General features: G+C 49.5%; 1 protein-coding gene across 1 annotated transcript in view; it reads left to right on the top strand.

The window, feature by feature from the left end:
• NEIL2 (nei like DNA glycosylase 2) overlaps positions 1-18,371 on the top strand; it is a 301,109-nt gene that overhangs the window by 228,933 nt on the left and 53,805 nt on the right. Inside the window, exon 4 of the mRNA XM_078646716.1 lies at positions 11,263-11,459. Within this exon, the coding sequence (XP_078502842.1) occupies positions 11,263-11,459 (197 nt within the window). The remainder of the gene's footprint in view (positions 1-11,262; positions 11,460-18,371) is intronic.

Genomic DNA, 18,371 nt, shown 5'->3' on the forward strand with positions numbered 1-18,371 from the left:
AGTTTCTTGGGCTTTCTTTATTTTATTTGTAGATATTTTTTTAAGCAAAAAGCTTTGGATTCTAGAGAAGAGTATCTCATGGGCAGCCATCATATAGTCAATAAAATCGGTCTGTCCATAATGAGACTTAATCTTAGCAACTTCGCCCACCACTACTTTCCTAAGGGTTTCCAGTTTAGGAATATCTTCTAGGAGCATGCTCCACTTCAAATATCGAGTGTTATTTGAGCTTACAAGGTCCCGCGTAACCATGTGATCCTCTATAGGATGCTCGGGTTTGTCATGGTAGGTATGTAGCGTCAGACACAATGGATTATGATCACTTTCAATCTTATCCTTCACTTCCATATCTACCAATTTGTCCCAAGCCCTTACATCCAGGAGTATATAATCTATCCTACTGGCTGATCGGCCATTATCAAAGGTATGATTCCCCCTGGAATCTGACAATGCTCGCCCATTGACTGCTCTAAGTCCTCTAGAAAGACAAAAACTTTTCAGTTGGATTGCTACCGTGCTCCATTTCCTAATTGCTGGGATATCTAGTTGGGGGATTCCCCACTTGGTATCCTCATCTTCGGCCAGGATCTTATCCTCCTCACCCAAGGGTTCAAAGGTGGTATTAAAATCCCCGCCTATTAATATATGGGTGGGGTCTGGCAGCAATTCAATATGGTTCTCAAGGCACGTTAGGGTCTCTGATGATTTACCCCTGGCAACTCCCCTCGAATAGAGATTAAACAGGGCTAATTGCTGACCATTTTGCCAGGTGATATCAAGTGCCAAAATGTCATTAGAGGGTATAGACCTTTGTTTAACCGAACAATTCAAAGTTTGGCGTACCCAGATTAACAGGCCCCCCGAGGGACGTCCCACTCGATTTCTTAAAGCCGGGACGTAAAAATTCAAATACCCTTGCCTGAAAATTGGTGTAAGCGACCAAGTTTCTTGGAACATGACAATGTCGTAATAGTTAGTAAAGTCGACCCAGTCTGGGATGTTTTGTTTATTAGAAATTCCAGCTATGTTCGATGAGACAATTGATAATTTCGGTTTGGCCTTTAGGGTGTGAGCATGATCAATATCAGGGGCTTTTACTGTTTCTGTAGGATCTATTCCCGGTATCACATTATTACTCAATGTTGGTGACATCTCAATTTCTTCCAATAGCCTTTTCTGTCCCCCCTGAATCCTATTTACTTCCTCTAGGACGGTGGTCCGAAATACATCTGGGACTATTGTAGGCTCGTCTAGCATGGGCATCTTAACATATCTTTGGCCCAGGTGCATGTCTAGGGTGGCAGAGGAGGCACATGCGAGTCAATCACACTCATTTAAATCAGTTAACACAGAATATTGGTTGTCCAAATTTAACCCCCACTCACATACTGGATTGGACCTAGCATTTCTATTTCCCACAACTGTCCATTTTGTTCTTAATATGCTCGGTTTGGCTACTATACCTCTTCTGCTATAGAAAAAATCCAGTGTCAATGGAACTATTTCAGCTGTCCTACGTTGTGGGGGAAGGATGTTCCGTAGGACACCAGGCAGGACTTCAGGTCCCTTAAAGTTCAAGACCACACAATCCCCTTGGAATTTCTTCGCCTTAGTACCTATCCACCTAACCCTTCTTGCTGTAAGCAGATCGTCAGATAGTTTTTCCTTGCCCCAGGGAGTTATATGCATATTACTACTAAGCCACTGAAGGGCCTTATTTCTTAAGAAATCTGGTGACTCAATCTGTCCAATTTTCAGCAAGGGTGTGTTTGCTAGTACTAAAATAAGGGGCGAGGCCTCAACTATTAGTTCAACTGGGGCAGTTTCTGGATTCAGAATCTCAGGGATAGTATTGCCCATTAATTGGGCTGCATCTGGAACTAGGACCATATCAGGAGTGTTATCGAGCATGGGGCTAATTTGTTGGACTTGCTCAGAGGGAGCTTGTAGGCCAATATTCATGTTCACCCCAAGTGATTTCCCCGCCGTCTCCAGTTGTTCAAATTTAGTTACTACTAAGTTTGATATTTCCCCCACCCCCTCGTTAGTTTTCCTTAACAGGGACTCCAGCTTGTTGACCTTATTAGTTAATTGGTCAACTTTTGATATGAGGGGTTTCATTAAACCTAATAGTTTAGACTCTAATGTACCCATAAGCTTAATTAAGAGGGTATCCTCCCCTTCTTCATTTTCGTACTCCTCTTCCCTTATCCCATCCTCTATCCTTTTCTTTGTTCGTCTAGGAGGGGTTGCGGGTTTATTTTTACAAGAGCGTAGGCCACCTCTTCTAGGAGGAGCCTTGGTAATCCCTTTTTTAGCTCTTGGAGCGGGAACCGGTGTGGGGGGAGTGTTGCTCTCTATAACAAGCTCCTCAATTGTTACAGATTTATCTTGGTCTTCTAGATTAATTAGGTCTGTAAAAGGGTCAAGTTGTTGGTCAGTAGGGGCCATGGATACATCAATGGGTGGTTGCTCATTTGGAACCTCAATAAGATCGGGGAAAATGAGATCGTCAGCGGCAGACTGAGTTACCCCTGATTGATTGAATTGAGCACAAGGTGGCGAATCCTCAATGCCCAAGGAGGACCTCCGATTAGTATTAATTTTTGACACTACCTGGACCAGGTAGTTGTGCATTGTATTAGCCGGGGTGACAGGCGTTTTTTGCTTGGACATAATGAGCAAACAATAATAAACAGCGAGGCCCTGTGGGTTTATATAACAGTTATAGACTATAATACACTGTGGATATAAGTGAGTTTTACCTTGCCAAAGTTCAGTTTAACAGATGGAAGTAAGAGGGGTGGCCCAGTCCAGTCTCTCACTGTCTAGAACGGGCTAAAACGGGCCCGCCCTTGGCCCGGGCTTCGCCCGGCGTCCCGCTCGCGTCCCGCGAGACGGGGGTGACGCGCAATTTGTACGCCTCCTGGCGCGTGGATGGCGCGGCGTGCGCCGCTTTGGCTGATGGGAAATGTAGTTCAGCCAGTCCCCCTCAGACCGCGCTCCGCTCGCCTACAGAGCTCAGATGACACCAGAGCTAGGCAGCGGGAGGCGGGAAGAGGACCGACAAGGCACGCTGGACTCCTGAAGATACTCCCCGGCAAACAGGCAGCAAAGCAGGTAGGCGGCAGAGGTTTCCGCTTCAAAGGGCTTCCCACCCCTCGACCGGGGTGACGCGCAATTTGTACGCCTCCTGGCGCGTGGATGGCGCGGCGTGCGCCGCTTTGGCTGATGGGAAATGTAGTTCAGCCAGTCCCCCTCAGACCGCGCTCCGCTCGCCTACAGAGCTCAGATGACACCAGAGCTAGGCAGCGGGAGGCGGGAAGAGGACCGACAAGGCACGCTGGACTCCTGATGATACTCCCCGGCAAACAGGCAAACAGGCAGCAAAGCAGGTAGGCGGCAGAGGTTTCCGCTTCATACAGGCTCATTAAAGATGCTCAAGGTCCATCCCTTTCTCCCACTAAATTATTTGATTATTTGGTCCATGGTATTGCAGAGTTGTGACTCTGCTGACCCTGGACAGTCTTCGACTCTGTATTTCCACCAGTGATCTCATAGTTTATTAAATTTCCGGGGACATATCCTAGCCTTGTATATAGACTCCTCACATTCATGCATCATTTCACAATTTGTTTCCACTTCACCACTTTTGGAGGACACTCATTTCCCCATAACTGGACTATGTGTCACTCTGCCACCATTAAGGCTGTATTTCAAAAGAGGAGATCTTATTTTGGGAAAGTTTGTTCTCGCCAGATTTCCAGATTAGCCAATCCTGGTGTAACGACTATCACAGTCCCCACAGTCATTGAGAGGCTTTTCTGTACTTCTCAGAAGGGCCTAATATTTGGGCAAGACCATGGTGTGTATCAATGATCTCTGTTGTGTACAGTGACAGAGGCATCTGTCTGTAGAGATTCTTCTGATTTTTAAAGTCTAGTCCTTGTGATGTATGCCCTATGAATGATCTTGAGTTGTGTCAGTCTGAAGCCTGCTCTCATGATGGCAATTTGTGTGTATTGGCTTTCATCAGATCAATCCTGGTCTTCAAGCATACTCTGGTCACACTCCCACTGCTCTTTCAGATTAGTGAGGGACTGCCTGTTATTGATTAGTGGTCTATATAGTTGAGAGACTGCATGCCTTTAGAGTGGGTCAGCTAGGATTTAGCATTCTAGGCGGGACTCGTTCGGTATATGGTCAAGATGGGTTTTGTACTTGGTGCTTGTCTGAGTTGGAGGTATCAAAAGTGTTGTGTGGTAGAAAGTTAGAATTGTGCCTGGAGAACTGCACAAGACATCATGCCGTGGGGTACCCTATATCCCCTCTATTCCCAGCACATCCTATTTGTGGAATCCCTGCAATTTTGACACCTCAACCAGGAAACCCCAGTCCTAGAGGGCAGCCCAAGTGTTAGGGTATTTCCCCATCCCAAAACCCTAATAGCTTTCTTCCACGGCTTAACTACCTTGGCCATGGGGAGAGGCAGGGAAGGGCTGCCTGCCATTCTCACCTTCGCATACAAGTCCCTAAGATACCCCCTACCCGTCATTACTCGCCTCTCTGCTCCTATTGGTCTACAAAGCACACAGTCCTTGATTTTTATAAAGCTTGGAGGCTCAGTCAGTCCTTTTTTATGATGTGGAGCTGATCCTTTGCAGGGATCAACTGAATCGAGCATGGCCTAAAAGGCCTGCAGAAAACCAGCTTGTTCAAATGATGCCCGTCATGTGTAAGGCGAAGGGCTAGCAAAATAAAAATGCTCAGGAGTGGAGCTACCCACAAATCTGGTGGAGATTTAGGTCTGTTTTTTTCTATAAAGGCTAAAGATGGCTGCTGCCTAAATCTGGGATGAAAGCTGAGATAAAAGGGGGTATCAAGCCACCCTCCACTCCGTCATGGACCCTGACCCCAGATATATTGCACTCAACCTCCAAGGCTGGATGTGGCCGAGGGTATAAATAAATTGGAATAATGCCACTCTTGGTCTTCTGCTTACACCGTAGCAGTGAGTTCTGGTGTCCTTTATTGCGGTGGGGCCCAGCGTGCTTGCAGTGGCTGCCTACACACCACATTTAGCGATGAGGAGGGCCTCGCACATGTGCCCGACTCTGTCCTGCTGACCTGTTGCCCTATAGTGCTGCAGTGGATGGAAGAAAAATGTAGATGACACTATAACAAGACAGTGGATGCAGACAGCTGCCTGAAAGCCTCTGTAGGTATATTATTCATCTAAATTTTGTAAAACTAAAATAGCTAACTCCAGACCTGACCAACCACAGGTACCAAAGGGGAACAATGTACTCGCTTAGTTCACCCTCCAACCAAAATACAAGACGGGACGCCGTCTTGTTTTTGTGTATGCGGGGGCCATTCTGATATCCTAATGTTGTTGATCTCCTGGTGCTTTGCCTGTATTCTTTCTTAGGACCAGATGTTATTTCATCGGATAAGTATAACACAAATGACTTTGTCCTGATGAGTGCGCAAGAGTTGGTTGGCTAACGTTGCACAGATTTTCAACTAGTCCATGGTATTTCATACAGGGAAATAAACTAGGTTCCCTGCAGTGTGACATTTTTTACTTGTTTTTCTGTTTTCTCAGGTTAAAACATGATTTTTTTTTTCACATATGACAATGTGCTTACAGAGATAGAGGACCCCCAAATTGATAGTGTAACACTACAGTGTATGTCCAACACTATTTAATGTCACCCAAAAAATTCTCACTCTGGCAAACTGTGTTTTCATTTCGAGTGACCGCCTGGGGGACATATAATAATTGATTAAATAGCACCCATGAGAAAGTCTTTGGGTGAGATCATTTGAGGTTTCTAAGAACAGCGCTTAGAACCAGATTTGAGAGGCCCATTATCATTTTTATATAAAATGTCTTTGAAATATCCACTCTTCCTCTCCAGCATGGTTTTACCTCGGTTTGCTTTCGCTAACGGGACATCTGTTTGCTTATAGCCACTAAAGCTGGTGGACATAATGCAATATTGGTTAAGGTTCCACACTTTATCTGCCAGTCTACTAGGAATGCAACAGACTGACTACTTAGCCCTTTGTAGTATTGTATAAAAAACAACCAGTCCATTCTATGGCAGACTGAGAGGTTGGCAACAAGGAGTGGTAAGACAAATAAGTCTTAATTGACCACTCAAAGTTGAAATGTCTGTGGAACCCCCAACCCACTTGCAAACCCCTCCATATCACTTAAAAGTAGCATCTGTTTGATGCTATTCAGTTTGCCATTATTTCCCTCTTGTAGTAGATGAAGTAGTTGTTGGCCCAGTTGAAAAAGTAACTTACCTTCAGCAACACCTTATCTGGTAGAGAATCTATCTAGCTGCAGTTTCCTTCTACTAGAATACTCCCCAGGTGGCAGACTGGTTCTGGAAATTTTCGAGCAGTACCGCTGTGCACTGGTAAGTGACGTTGTTTGATTCTGCATCGTTCGAACCAGAAGTGACGTGTATGTTACCTATATAGGTACCACCCCAGCGTGCTGGCATCTGTTTCTTTTCATGAATTTCCACGCCAGAAGCATGGAGCCATGAGAAACACTTAGACGGGTATGCATATCTAAGGCCCTAGAAGGGTGACACTTACACTGTAAATTTGCTAAGCAGGAAAGATTGGAGGGTCAGTAAGGAATCTGCAGCTAGATGGTCTCTACAAGAAAAGGCATTACCAGAGGTAAGTAACTTGTTCATCTGATTAAGACTACTAGCAGCAGATTCCTTACCTTAGAATAGATACCCATGCACTGTCTGCGAAACTGATTTGAGACCAAAAAGTCCTGCAGGACCAAATGGGCAAAATTCCCTTCTTGACGAACCTCACTCTTCAGGTAGTAGTGCTTCGTGATCCAGCTTGACTGATGTCTTGTCAGGGACTCTACAAAATAACTCAGTGGTCGCACCCATGGCTGTGGTGAATTGAGCACCCCAATCCTCAGGGGGTTGCATTTTGGCCAGTCCATAGCAGATCTTTATGCAGAGGACTATCCATCGTATCGTACGATGGTCCATTTTTGCACAGACTTTCCCTTCTTAGTCCCAAAATACTTTATGAAGAGTTGATCGTTCACCTGCAACTCTTTGGTATGTTCAAGGTAGAATGAAACGTTGTCATTAAGTTTAGTCGTTGGAGTCTCTTCTCTTCTTTAGAAGAGTGAACCAGAGCAAAGAAGGTAGGCTAGGGGATATTTTGAACTACATGAAAGGTTGTCACTACATTCAGAAGTAAGGAGGAACGTGTTCTAAGAACCAGCTTATCTGGGTAAACAGATTGCTGATCCTCCTGGCCAATGTTATGGCCTCTAAGAAAACCGTCTTGATGGTTAGCAAACGGAGTGGGCAGTTGTGCAGCGGCCCGAAAGGCGTGCACATCAGTAAAGTCAGAATTAGGTTAAAGTCCCATTGGGGTATAATGAATGGCCTGGGAGGAAACATATGTTGGAGACGTTTAAGGAACCTAGGGCCAGATGTAGGTAAATGAGAAATATTGATTTCTCAATAGTGAATTTTACCGATTCGCTATTAAGAAATCGGTATTTCCTATGTAGGTAAAGATTCGGTAAAAAATACCGAATCCTTAATGTTCCTTAACACCGAATCGGTAATTGAGATTCAGTAATAAGGAATACCTACCCATTCATTTCTATGGGCTTGGAGGCCCATAGGAATGAATGTGAGGATATTCAGTATTCGTGAATCGGTATTACCGAATCTGTAATATCGGGAGGTATTTCACAGGGAGTTGGCCTAACGGCTAGGGCGCTCGACCTCGGACCTGGGGATCTGGGTTCGAGTCTCGGTAACAATGCCAAAACCTCCTGTGATTCTGGGCAAATCACTTAATCTCCCCGTGCCTAAAATGAAAGTGTGTCCTCATGTAACGTAACTGGAAAATATGTAAAGCGCTCTGATACCTGATTCGGTTCGGGTGTAATTCGCGCTATATGAAACTCTGCAACAAAAAAAAAGGGTGCCAGGGTGTCCAAAGGACACCCTGTTGCACCCCTGATATGTGCATGTGTGCACATGTGGCGCACATACATGCCCTAAGGGCATGGATGTGTGCCACATGGCACTTTAAAAAAAGCACTTTTTTGCTTTTTTTAAGGGAAATCTGTAATTACCACCAACTTTATGTTGGTGGTAATTACCGATTTCTTAAGGATCAAAAGCACTCTTTAATGGGCTTCCTACATTGCATGTAAGGAATCGGTATTACCGATTCCTTAAATGCAAGAGCAATAAGGAATCAGTATTAAGGAATCGGTATTTACCGATTCCTTATTTACCGATTCCTTACCTACGTTAGGAATGGCTAAATACCAGTCGATAACGCTGAAATGTACCGAATTTCGGCGTTACCTACCGGTATTTAGCCACCTACATCTGGCCCCTAGTCGGAGCAGGTGACTTTCACAAAGAAGGTTGGTCCAGCAACGGCATATTGACTGATACATAGCCCTTAACTATGCCCAGAGCAGAGCCCTGCTGGGCCAAAGATAGAACAAAAAGTAAAACCAGAAAAAAGGTTGCCGAGAGGGTCGAAGTACTTGGAAGTACACCATGCATAATTTGTCCCAGCGGCAGGCGTAGACCATCTTGGGGGAGGGACCATGGCTAACCCTTGGCAGCTGAATCTCATATCGTATGGGTTTATCGACCCAAGAGGCATGCAGTGACCACTGACCACAGTGCTAGGCTGGTAGAAGAGAACATCCTAGTTCCAAAGGTGTCCAACCTCTTGAATTTCCTATCAGGTGGAGTGGTAGGGAACGTGCCATGGTTGACTCAGGAAGTGGAGCCTTGGACCCCAAAGCTTTCAGGGGTGTGGTGCTGGGTGAGGAAACTTCAGTACCCAGGAGTGGGGTGGTAGCAGCAGGCTATTGCCCTGTGCCCAGGGGCCCCAGTGCGGGGCTTGTACCGGGCCCCATGGAGTGCATTGCGGTGGGGCCAACTCCTGGCTGAAACATCTATGTCAAGACATTCGTCTTGGCTACCACTGAGGGTAGAATAAGTTTCAAGACCTCAACCTCCCTCTGCCCCACCATTGCATATGAGGCACCACCTCCCTAGCCAAAGTAGGAGGAGAGATTAAGCCAGGGTCTAGGGAGGTGTCCAAACCACTGGCATTAGCTAGTTGCTCATACCAGTTGTCCTCTGTGTCATCTAGAAGATGCCGGTATCCATGAGGGTCACAGGACCTCTTCCATTCATCGTCCTCTCCAGGCCTGTCAAATGTAAAACGCACTGGCTCCAACTCAAAGACCATGCCCCGTGTTGGTGCCAGAGATGGCATCCGATGCCGCCCTTCCAGCTGCTTGCCAGAGTCGGATATGACAGTGGGGATGGTGCCACTGTGGGACATCTGTACTGGAGCGGGCACAAAGGAAGGTTGCAGCCTAGGAGACAGAGTTGCTCCAGATCAGCACTGAATCTCAGGGGCCCGAGTGGCGCTGAGAGTGAACTCGCTGCCAGGAATCCAGTGATGGGCCCCCTCCAACCCCTGTGAAGCCTGAAGGCGCTCTACAGGGATTGGCCACCTAAATATGATGTTCATGGCCTTATAGAACTCTTACAAAAGGGCAGGGGTTGGGCCAGCTCCAGGAAATTCAGGGAGGCATGGAGCAAACCCTGGTATGAACTCCACAAAGGAGTGAGGCTTAGAGTGCTGATGGACGAGGCGTAGTGAAGTCGAAGACCTCTTCGACTTCTTTCAGTGAGACTTATCCGATGATTTGGATTGGGAGGATGACTGTCTGGAGCAGTCACACTAGCCATCCTGGGATCTTCCATGTGACCCATACCCATAGATAATGAGAATTGTGGTGCTGTCTGACATTGGGCGGCAAAGAGCTTGAGGGTACATGGTGTGGTAGTCCTTGCAGGTTTTGGAGTAGTAGTCCCGCTCGAAGTACTAAAAACAAACCTAGTGTGGGTCTGTCACAGACCTCGGCCTGTGACAATTACCACATGACTTGAAACCCACTGGTTCTTAGGGGTCATCCCAAGCACAACAGGAGAAGAAATTCTCAGTGTTGGCAAAACATCAAGAAAAAGGTCAGTCAAAAATTGACTGGGGGTAGCTCTTCACAGATTTGACAGGCGCAGAAAGAAAAGAACTGACGTTAACCCGCTGGGGTGGTGCCTATATAGGCACCACAAACAACACTTATGGCACAGACAATGCCAACGCGGAGCCGAATGACCCCCAACTAGAGGCACACAGGGATGCTGCTCAAACATTTCTGGATCCAGTCTGATGCCTAGGAGAATATTCTAAGGTAAGGAATCTGCAGCTAGAAGTCTCTATAAAATATCAAATAATTAGATTTTCTGTTAGCCAGAATTCCCCTCATGCCGACTATTTGAAGGTTATTTTATCTCAGGTTGAGGCTTCCCATAGTTAGAGTTTGCAAGTTGTTCGCCTTTATTTAGAACTCTGACCCCATGGCACCAGAGGTGATTATTTGACCCTAAGGAGCCACAAACTTACAAACCCTCATGACAGAGATAAAACGAGGCATTGAAACACCAGTTCTTTTAGATTCTTTGGAAGGGTTTGGAAAGCATGCTCGCAGATTTTACTACAGTAGTGTCGGAGCATGTTTATTGTTGGTAATGCAGTCTGTTATATGTTTGCCAAATCTAGCCGGAAAAGTGGTTAGTTCTATGATTTTGTTTATGTGTGAAAAACCTACAATTTCAATAAAAATTATGATACAATAAAAAGATAATCCTGGCGCAGAATTACAGTGCGGACAACTTCCTAATGTAAATTGTAACTCGCTTCGAGTTATTTTTTGCTTATTTTGGGATTGAGGAGTTTACTTTTGTGGTAAATTCGGTAGAATAAAAGCCATCCTTACCCCAAAGAAGTGCATATAACCTGCAGTTCTGCATTGTCCTTTTGAAGAGCTGGTGTCTGTAATTGTAGCTGAGTAGCCAGGCTAGTTGAGGGTCGCTCATCACCACCACTACAGGTCTCCTACCGTTGTAACAACCATCTGACCTCACAGAACAGTAGTGTGACTCCGACTTCATGGAGACCCAAAGATATTTGTCAGCACCAAAAAATAATATAATAGTGAAGGGGAAAAAATAAATTGCAACACTAGTATATTCAGAAACTCATTTTATCGCTTGCAAATGAAATAAATATGTTGCACACTTTCGGTCAATATGGGCATTAATGTTATGAGTTTAGTTAATGGCAAATTTAGCTCCTCAATTTCAGGTTGGTGTTGAATTTTGATGATGGAGGATTTCTAGCTTTCTACAACTGTCGCATGGGCTGGTGCTCAAGGCCCTTCATCAAACCAGCCAGTGACATCCTGTCCGCCAGGTTCCATCGAGGGCAGGCCTTGGAGGCGCTCCGTAACTCGCGACCCGTGTGTATCACACTTTTGGACCAGCGCTATTTCTCTGGATTGGGTATGTACACACCTGTAAGCCTTTTACATAAATTGCAAGTCTATCTTCTAATGAAGCTCGTCTTGGTTTTCATAATCTTGATAGTCTAGCATCGCTTATGCTTTAATTTTATTTATATAGTAAAAAAGTGATGAATTGAAATCCTCTGACAGTCGGAATCTTTGGTAAACTCTGGTAAAAAATCTGGATAGATTCAATTCCATTATTTTGAGATTGTCTGCAGCACAACAGACCAGGGCCAAACACATGAAAATCAATCTGGGCTCCTCTGAAGAAGGGACAGGCCAGCTATTGCTAGGCAGTGCACAATCTGCTGACACTTACACACTGAGATGTTGGTCCTAATGTTGCTGTGCCACACACAGAAACTTCATCTTACTAAAGAGGCCCAACAAGGCTGAAACGTCTGTGATTGATTATGTTCTCATACTGGGGGAGTTAAATGTAGCTTTTTGGCTGGACTGCTCCTTTTGGGTGGGCTTAAGACTGACTGATTTGCAAATGTTTCAATCTTGTTTGTATCGGTTCAGCTGAGCTAAAGATATTAAATTAAGTCTTTCCAGAGTAAAAACGAAGGATAGGATTAATTCAAGTTTATATTCATTCATGAAAATATTTTTAGGTTTTGCCTGCAAGTGCGCACGTAGTGCGCATGCGCTAAAAAACCTTTTGAGTTGTATGTGGGATCAATGACCCGCCTCTGTCTCTCATTGGCTAGCTCCATAAATGGAGGCTAGCCATTGGGAGACAGAGGCTGTCAATCACGCTTTCTTGGGAAAACGCGATTCGGGGGCGTTTCTCGGGCTTTTTTTAAGTCCCGCCCCTTTGTCCCGGGCCGCGCTGTGATTGGCTGCCGGCCCGGGACACCCCCGTGACGTCATTTCCCGGGCCGCGCTGTGATTGGCTGCCGGCCCGGGACCTGACTTGTTTTTTTTTTCTGTCGGGGCGTGTTTTATCATTCCGCCGAAGATGGCGCCGGGGCCCGTTGACCACTGTTTCTCCTGCTCAATGCTCAGGTAAGCAGCATGTTTTTATCCCGTTCCCCCCTCCTGCCCTCCGTGTGCCCGTTCCTGCCCCTGCCCCCCCGCCCCCCCTCCCGCTCTCCGTGTGTCTGTTCCCGCCCCCGCACCCCCCTCGTGTCTCATGTCGTCTGTGCCGTTCCGCCCCCCCCCCACCCCTCCCGCTGTCCGTGGCTCTTTGTTTTTTCAACTTCATGTAATTCTGTGCAAAATCACTTCGTCTTCTCGTGCCTACCAAAATGAATATGTCCTTGTAATGTAACTGGTACTCATGTCGTCCCTCCTCCCGCTGTCCGTGTCTTTGTTCGCCCCCCCCCCTCTTGACTCCCGCTGTCTGTGTCTTTGGTCGGCCCCCCCGACTCCCGCTGTGTGTGTGCCCGTCCCCGCTGCGAGATTTAACCCCCTCTTGACGAGATTTAACCCCCTCTGGGCCGGTCTTCCAGGCGTGGGCGGTCCAGACTCTCCTATAGTGCACGCCAGGGTCTGATGCGGGGGGGGGGGTCCACAGAGCCAGCTCCTAGAGGCCTCTCAGCCCGCTCTGGGCGCTGGATCTGAAGCCCGGTCTCGGGACCCCTGCCCCCGCACAGCAGCCTCGTGTCAGCGCCATCCTTCCCTTCATAGCTCCTCGCGGGGTGACCAGCCTTTCCATCCCCAGGCGCTATATTCCGTAAACACAGGAGCGGGATATATGGCTCCCTGAAGACCACCTTTGCGCGCTCCTGTCACGCCCCCCCCTCCCCTAATACCAGGGTACGGGGGCGTGCCCGCACAAACGTGCACTTCATTCATGCTGGGCCCCTCAAGGCGCTTGTTCCTTTCGAGGCGCCCCACGCATGAGACCCCTGCTGTCTGGGCCCCGCCCACACGCACTTTATAGTGGGGGGAGGTTTAGAACTACAGGTTCCAGCATCCTTCGCGCTTCGGGCTGAGAAGCCAGGAGTGGCAGAGAAGTGAGCTCGAGGCGACGGCAGTGATGCTGCAGGGGCAGCAAACTGGGGGCGCTGTATGTAGCCAGGCCGGAGACAGCTGGGGGGGTCTGACTGCAGCTGCCTCAGATGAGACCGGCCCGAGAGGCCGCTGGCAGCCCGGCTGAGTCTGCAGACTCTGAACCGCACAGGTGCTCGGGGTTGGCCAGGGTCACAGGTGAGTCAATGTGTCCCGCTCGTTGTTTGTCCTGAATTTTAACCTTTTGCTCTGAATTTCCAGTCAGTGCTCCCAATCTGCCTTCTTGCCAGGTGGTCTCCTTCGGCATACACTGGAAAGCTTAATATGTATTTTGTAAGATTGTTAACTTTTTTTCAATCTCACAATATGACCCGAGTGTGCCTTTGTGGAACGTGCTTTGAATACGGACAACGACACTGCTGTGCTCCTCTTATTCAACATCTGCGTCACAGAGCACAATACAGACTTCAGGGCATTTACCAAAACTCGACAAAAATAAGTTAGGGGCATACATTATTTTTGCTTAGTCATGATTAGATGACTTCCAGCTGTGTTGCTTCGTGAGGAAGATATTTTGGCGGTAGCACGCTCAGATAGTCCTCAGATGACTGCTCGGGATACTGTTTACAACCTTCCCATACTGACTAAATACCAATACAGCAGACCAGGCCTTAGCACGACGTGAACAACTTAATTTCCAACTGCTGCCTTCGATAAAGCCGTCTCTCTGTGAAAAAACATACGTTAACAAAAATCATCTTGACTCTGGAATAAATATACATCTGAAGGTGCAGACTGGGATGTGTCAAAGACGGAGGGCCAGCCTTCTACAGCTTTGAAGACTCCCAGCTACTTTCATAATGAAAGACAGAACCTCCACCGGTGGACCAAACCAGCACTGGCTAAGCCAATCGGTCTGGCATTGGCTGCAAGACTTTGCCTATGTCAATGCTTGTTATCTTTTTCCCTCCCCGCTCCTTCTAACGGCCGTCGAGGTACTTCAGTATCCCTGCTGTTATTCTGTCCCCCCCCCCCCCCCTTGTCCCTGGGGGGCCAGGAAGGCGGAGGCTACTTCATCACCAAGGACATTAGGCCAGAATTAGCCAGACGTCCTTTTCCTGTCCTCTCGCAGCCTGCCCTCTCCCAGCCTGCCCTCTCCCAGCCTGCCCTCTCCCAGCCTGCCCTCTCCCAGCCTGCCCTCTCCCAGCCTGCCCTCTCCCAGCCTGCCCTCTCCCAGCCTGCCCTCTCCCAGCCTGCCCTCTCCCAGCCTGCCCTCTCCCAGCCTGCCCTCTCCCAGTCTGCCCTCTCCCAGTCTGCCCTCTCCCAGTCTGCCCTCTCCCAGCCTGTTCTCTCCCAGCCTGTTCTCTCCCAGCCTGTTCTCTCCCAGCCTGTTCTCTCCCAGCCTGTTCTCTCCCAGCCTGTTCTCTCCCAGCCTGTTCTCTCCCAGCCTGTTCTCTCCCAGCCTGTCCTTTTCCTGTCCTCTCCCAGCCTGCCCTCTCCCAGCCTGCCCTCTCCCAGCCTGCCCTCTCCCAGCCTGCCCTCTCCCAGCCTGCCCTCTCCCAGCCTGCCCTCTCCCAGCCTGCCCTCTCCCAGCCTGTTCTCTCCCAGCCTGTTCTCTCCCAGCCTGTTCTCTCCCAGCCTGTTCTCTCCCAGCCTGTTCTCTCCCAGCCTGCCCTCTCCCAGCCTGCCCTCTCCCAGCCTGCCCTCTCCCAGCCTGCCCTCTCCCAGCCTGCCCTCTCCCAGCCTGCCCTCTCCCAGCCTGCCCACTCCCAGCCTGCCCACTCCCAGCCTGCCCACTCCCAGCCTGCCCTCTCCCAGCCTGCCCTCTCCCAGCCTGCCCACTCCCAGCCTGCCCTCTCCCAGCCTGCCCTCTCCCAGCCTGCCCTCTCCCAGCCTGCCTTCTCCCAGCCTGCCTTCTCCCAGCCTGCCTTCTCCCAGCCTGCCCTCTCCCAGCCTGCCCTCTCCCAGCCTGCCCTCTCCCAGCCTGCCCACTCCCAGCCTGCCCACTCCCAGCCTGCCCACTCCCAGCCTGCCCTCTCCCAGCCTGCCTTCTCCCAGCCTGCCTTCTCCCAGCCTGCCCTCTCCCATCCTGCCCTCTCCCATCCTGCCCTCTCCCAGCCTGCCCTCTCCCAGCCTGCCCTCTCCCAGCCTGCCCTCTCCCAGCCTGCCCTCTCCCAGCCTGCCCTCTCCCAGCCTGCCCTCTCCCAGCCTGCCCTCTCCCAGCCTGCCCTCTCCCAGCCTGCCCTCTCCCAGCCTGTTCTCTCCCAGCCTGTTCTCTCCCAGCCTGTTCTCTCCCAGCCTGTTCTCTCCCAGCCTGTTCTCTCCCAGCCTGTTCTCTCCCAGCCTGTTCTCTCCCAGCCTTCCCTCTCCCAGCCTGCCCTCTCGCAGCCTGTCCTCTCCCAGCCTGTCCTCTCCCAGCCTGTCCTCTCCCAGCCTGTCCTCTCCCAGCCTGTCCTCTCGCAGCCTGTCCTCTCGCAGCCTGTCCTCTCGCGGCCTGCCCTCTCCCGGCCTGCCCTCTCCCGGCCTGCCCTCTCCCGGCCTGCCCTCTCCCGGCCTGCCCTCTCCCGGCCTGCCCTCTCCCGGCCTGCCCTCTCCCGGCCTGCCCTCTCCCGGCCTGTTCTCTCCCAGCCTGCCCTTTCCCAGCCTGTCCCCTCCATGCCCTTTCCCAGCCTGTTCTCTCCCAGCCAGTCCACTTCCAGCCTGCCCTCTCCCAACCTGCCCACTTCCAGCCTGTCCCCTCCCTGCCCTCTCCCTGCCTGTTGTCGTGTCCCGGCGGCAGCAGGCGGCAGGCAGGAGCATGCACTGCGTCCCCGAAGTAACAGCCCTAAAGCAAGCAAGAAGTACGCCCCCCTCCCACCAATCCCTGTTAGGTAGTGGAAACTGTCCAAACTGGGGTGCAGACAGCCCCTCTCACCTTTCGGCCTGGTACCACTGCACCAGCCGCACTACTTCCCTACTGACCGTTCTCCACTTCAGCCCCGTCTAAATTACAATTCCTGCTTGTGACCTTTTTGCCTGCTCGTGCTTGTTTTCATGACCCTGTTGCCTGCTTGTGCCTCTGTGTGCCCCTGTTGCCTGCTTGTGCCTCAGTTTTCGCGCCCCTGTTGCCTGCTTGTGCCTCAGTTTTCGTGCCCCTGTTGCCTGCTTGTGCCTCAGTTTTCGTGCCCCTGTTGCCTGCTTGTGCCTCCGTAAGTGCCCCTGTTGCCTGCTTGTGCCTCTGTGTGCCCCTGTTGCCTGCTTGTGCCTCTGTGTGCCCCTGTTGCCTGCTTGTGCCTCCGTGTGCCCCTGTTGCCTGCTTGTGCCTCCGTGTGCCCCTGTTGCCTGCTTGTGCCTCCATGTGCCCCTGTTGCCTGCTTGTGCTGTATGGGTGTGTGTGGAAGGCTCTGTGTGGCTGTGTGTGTGGGAAGCTTTGTGTGGCTGTGTGTGTGGGAAGCTTTGTGTGGCTTTGTGTGTGGGAAGCTTTGTGTGGCTGTGTGTGTGGGAAGCTTTGTGTGGCTGTGTGTGTGGGAAGCTTTGTGTGGCTGTGTGTGTGGGAAGCTTTGTGTGGCTGTGTGTGTGGGGGGGCTCTGTGTGGCTGTGTGTGTGGGGGGCTCTGTGTGGCTGTGTGTGGGGGGCTCTGTGTGGCTGTGTGTGTGGGGGGCTCTGTGTGGCTGTGTGTGGGGGGCTCTGTGTGGGTGTGTGTGTGGGGGGGCTCTGTGTGTGTTTGTGTGTGTCATTTGCGAGAGATAAAGCTAGTGGCATTGTAAATGACAATGCCATTTATTTAGGTTAAAAAAAACAAATAAAAATGTTAAGAGCAATGCCAATAGCTCTAACTTTAACAAAGGCAAAACCATTGCATTGTAAATGCTTGTTCAAGTTGTTGACTGGAGTAGGAGGTGCGTTGAAAAATTATGCAGAGCTTCGGGTGGGCTCTCTTGGCAAACGGTGCTCTCCTTCTTGAGAATCTGGTGGGCACCTCTGTGTTGCTGGCGCCTGGACATTCGTGACAGTATCTGCCATGGAAGGGCAGTATTAAAGGAGATGCAAGTTGATGTTTGACGTATCAATCAGTGTATTTTCTTTAAAAAAAATAATAATAAATGGACATGGTAACAAACCTAGTAGGTTCACAGCAAACAACACAATGCAGGAAATTTTATTTACAGAAATATACAAATCTGTTCTGCCTGGGCAAATGTGTTAATTTTCGGGAAACGACAAGCTGGTTCAGAAGTGTATACACTGACTAACTGTCATGGGGACATACACCCCAATCTATGACGCTTATTGTGATGTGCATCCCTGGAGAGGCGCTGTGCGATCTTGAAGGAAATGCTCTGCGTTAACCCACATTCAGAGCCCATGTGCATCTGTGTAGTGTATGTGTGCTTTCCACGTGTGAATTTGATTGTTTGAGTGTTCTCTCACCCCATATAGTTGGTGTGTAGTTGTTGTGTTGACACCGTTGCGTAATAGTATGAGCTTGGCGATTATACAACCAGGAAATGAGTCACCCACTCACAGCCATCTTAATTGGCCAGGACTATAAATTTCCTCCCCGCCCGCTACCTGTTGCTAGGCAATCATGAATCTGTGCGGCCTCGGTTGCATCTTCAGAGCAGCCAGTGGGCTTAATGATAAGGGAATCTAGTGGATCCTGAGTCACAAGCATGCAGAGGACATCAGCGCATCATTCTGTGTGACGAGTCTGCAGTGGACGTAAGCAATCCCTCCTCTGTCATGGACCTGTGGTGGACATTGGTTTGTCTGAAAACTGGACAATAAGTAGCCCTGCCAGTCGTGCACCCCAAAGGGGCATCTTTTCCCTTTACAATAGAATCTCGCCACAGTAGCTCTCGGCAAAGGTACATACAGGACCACAACTACTTGCACGTATGACACTTCGCTTAGCATCTCATGCCAAGCTTGCTGCAATGTTTAGGGATAGCCGTCAGAGATAGTTGGA

Source organism: Lissotriton helveticus, chromosome 6, assembly GCF_964261635.1.
Source record: "Lissotriton helveticus chromosome 6, aLisHel1.1, whole genome shotgun sequence".
Classification (NCBI taxonomy): domain Eukaryota; kingdom Metazoa; phylum Chordata; class Amphibia; order Caudata; family Salamandridae; genus Lissotriton; species Lissotriton helveticus.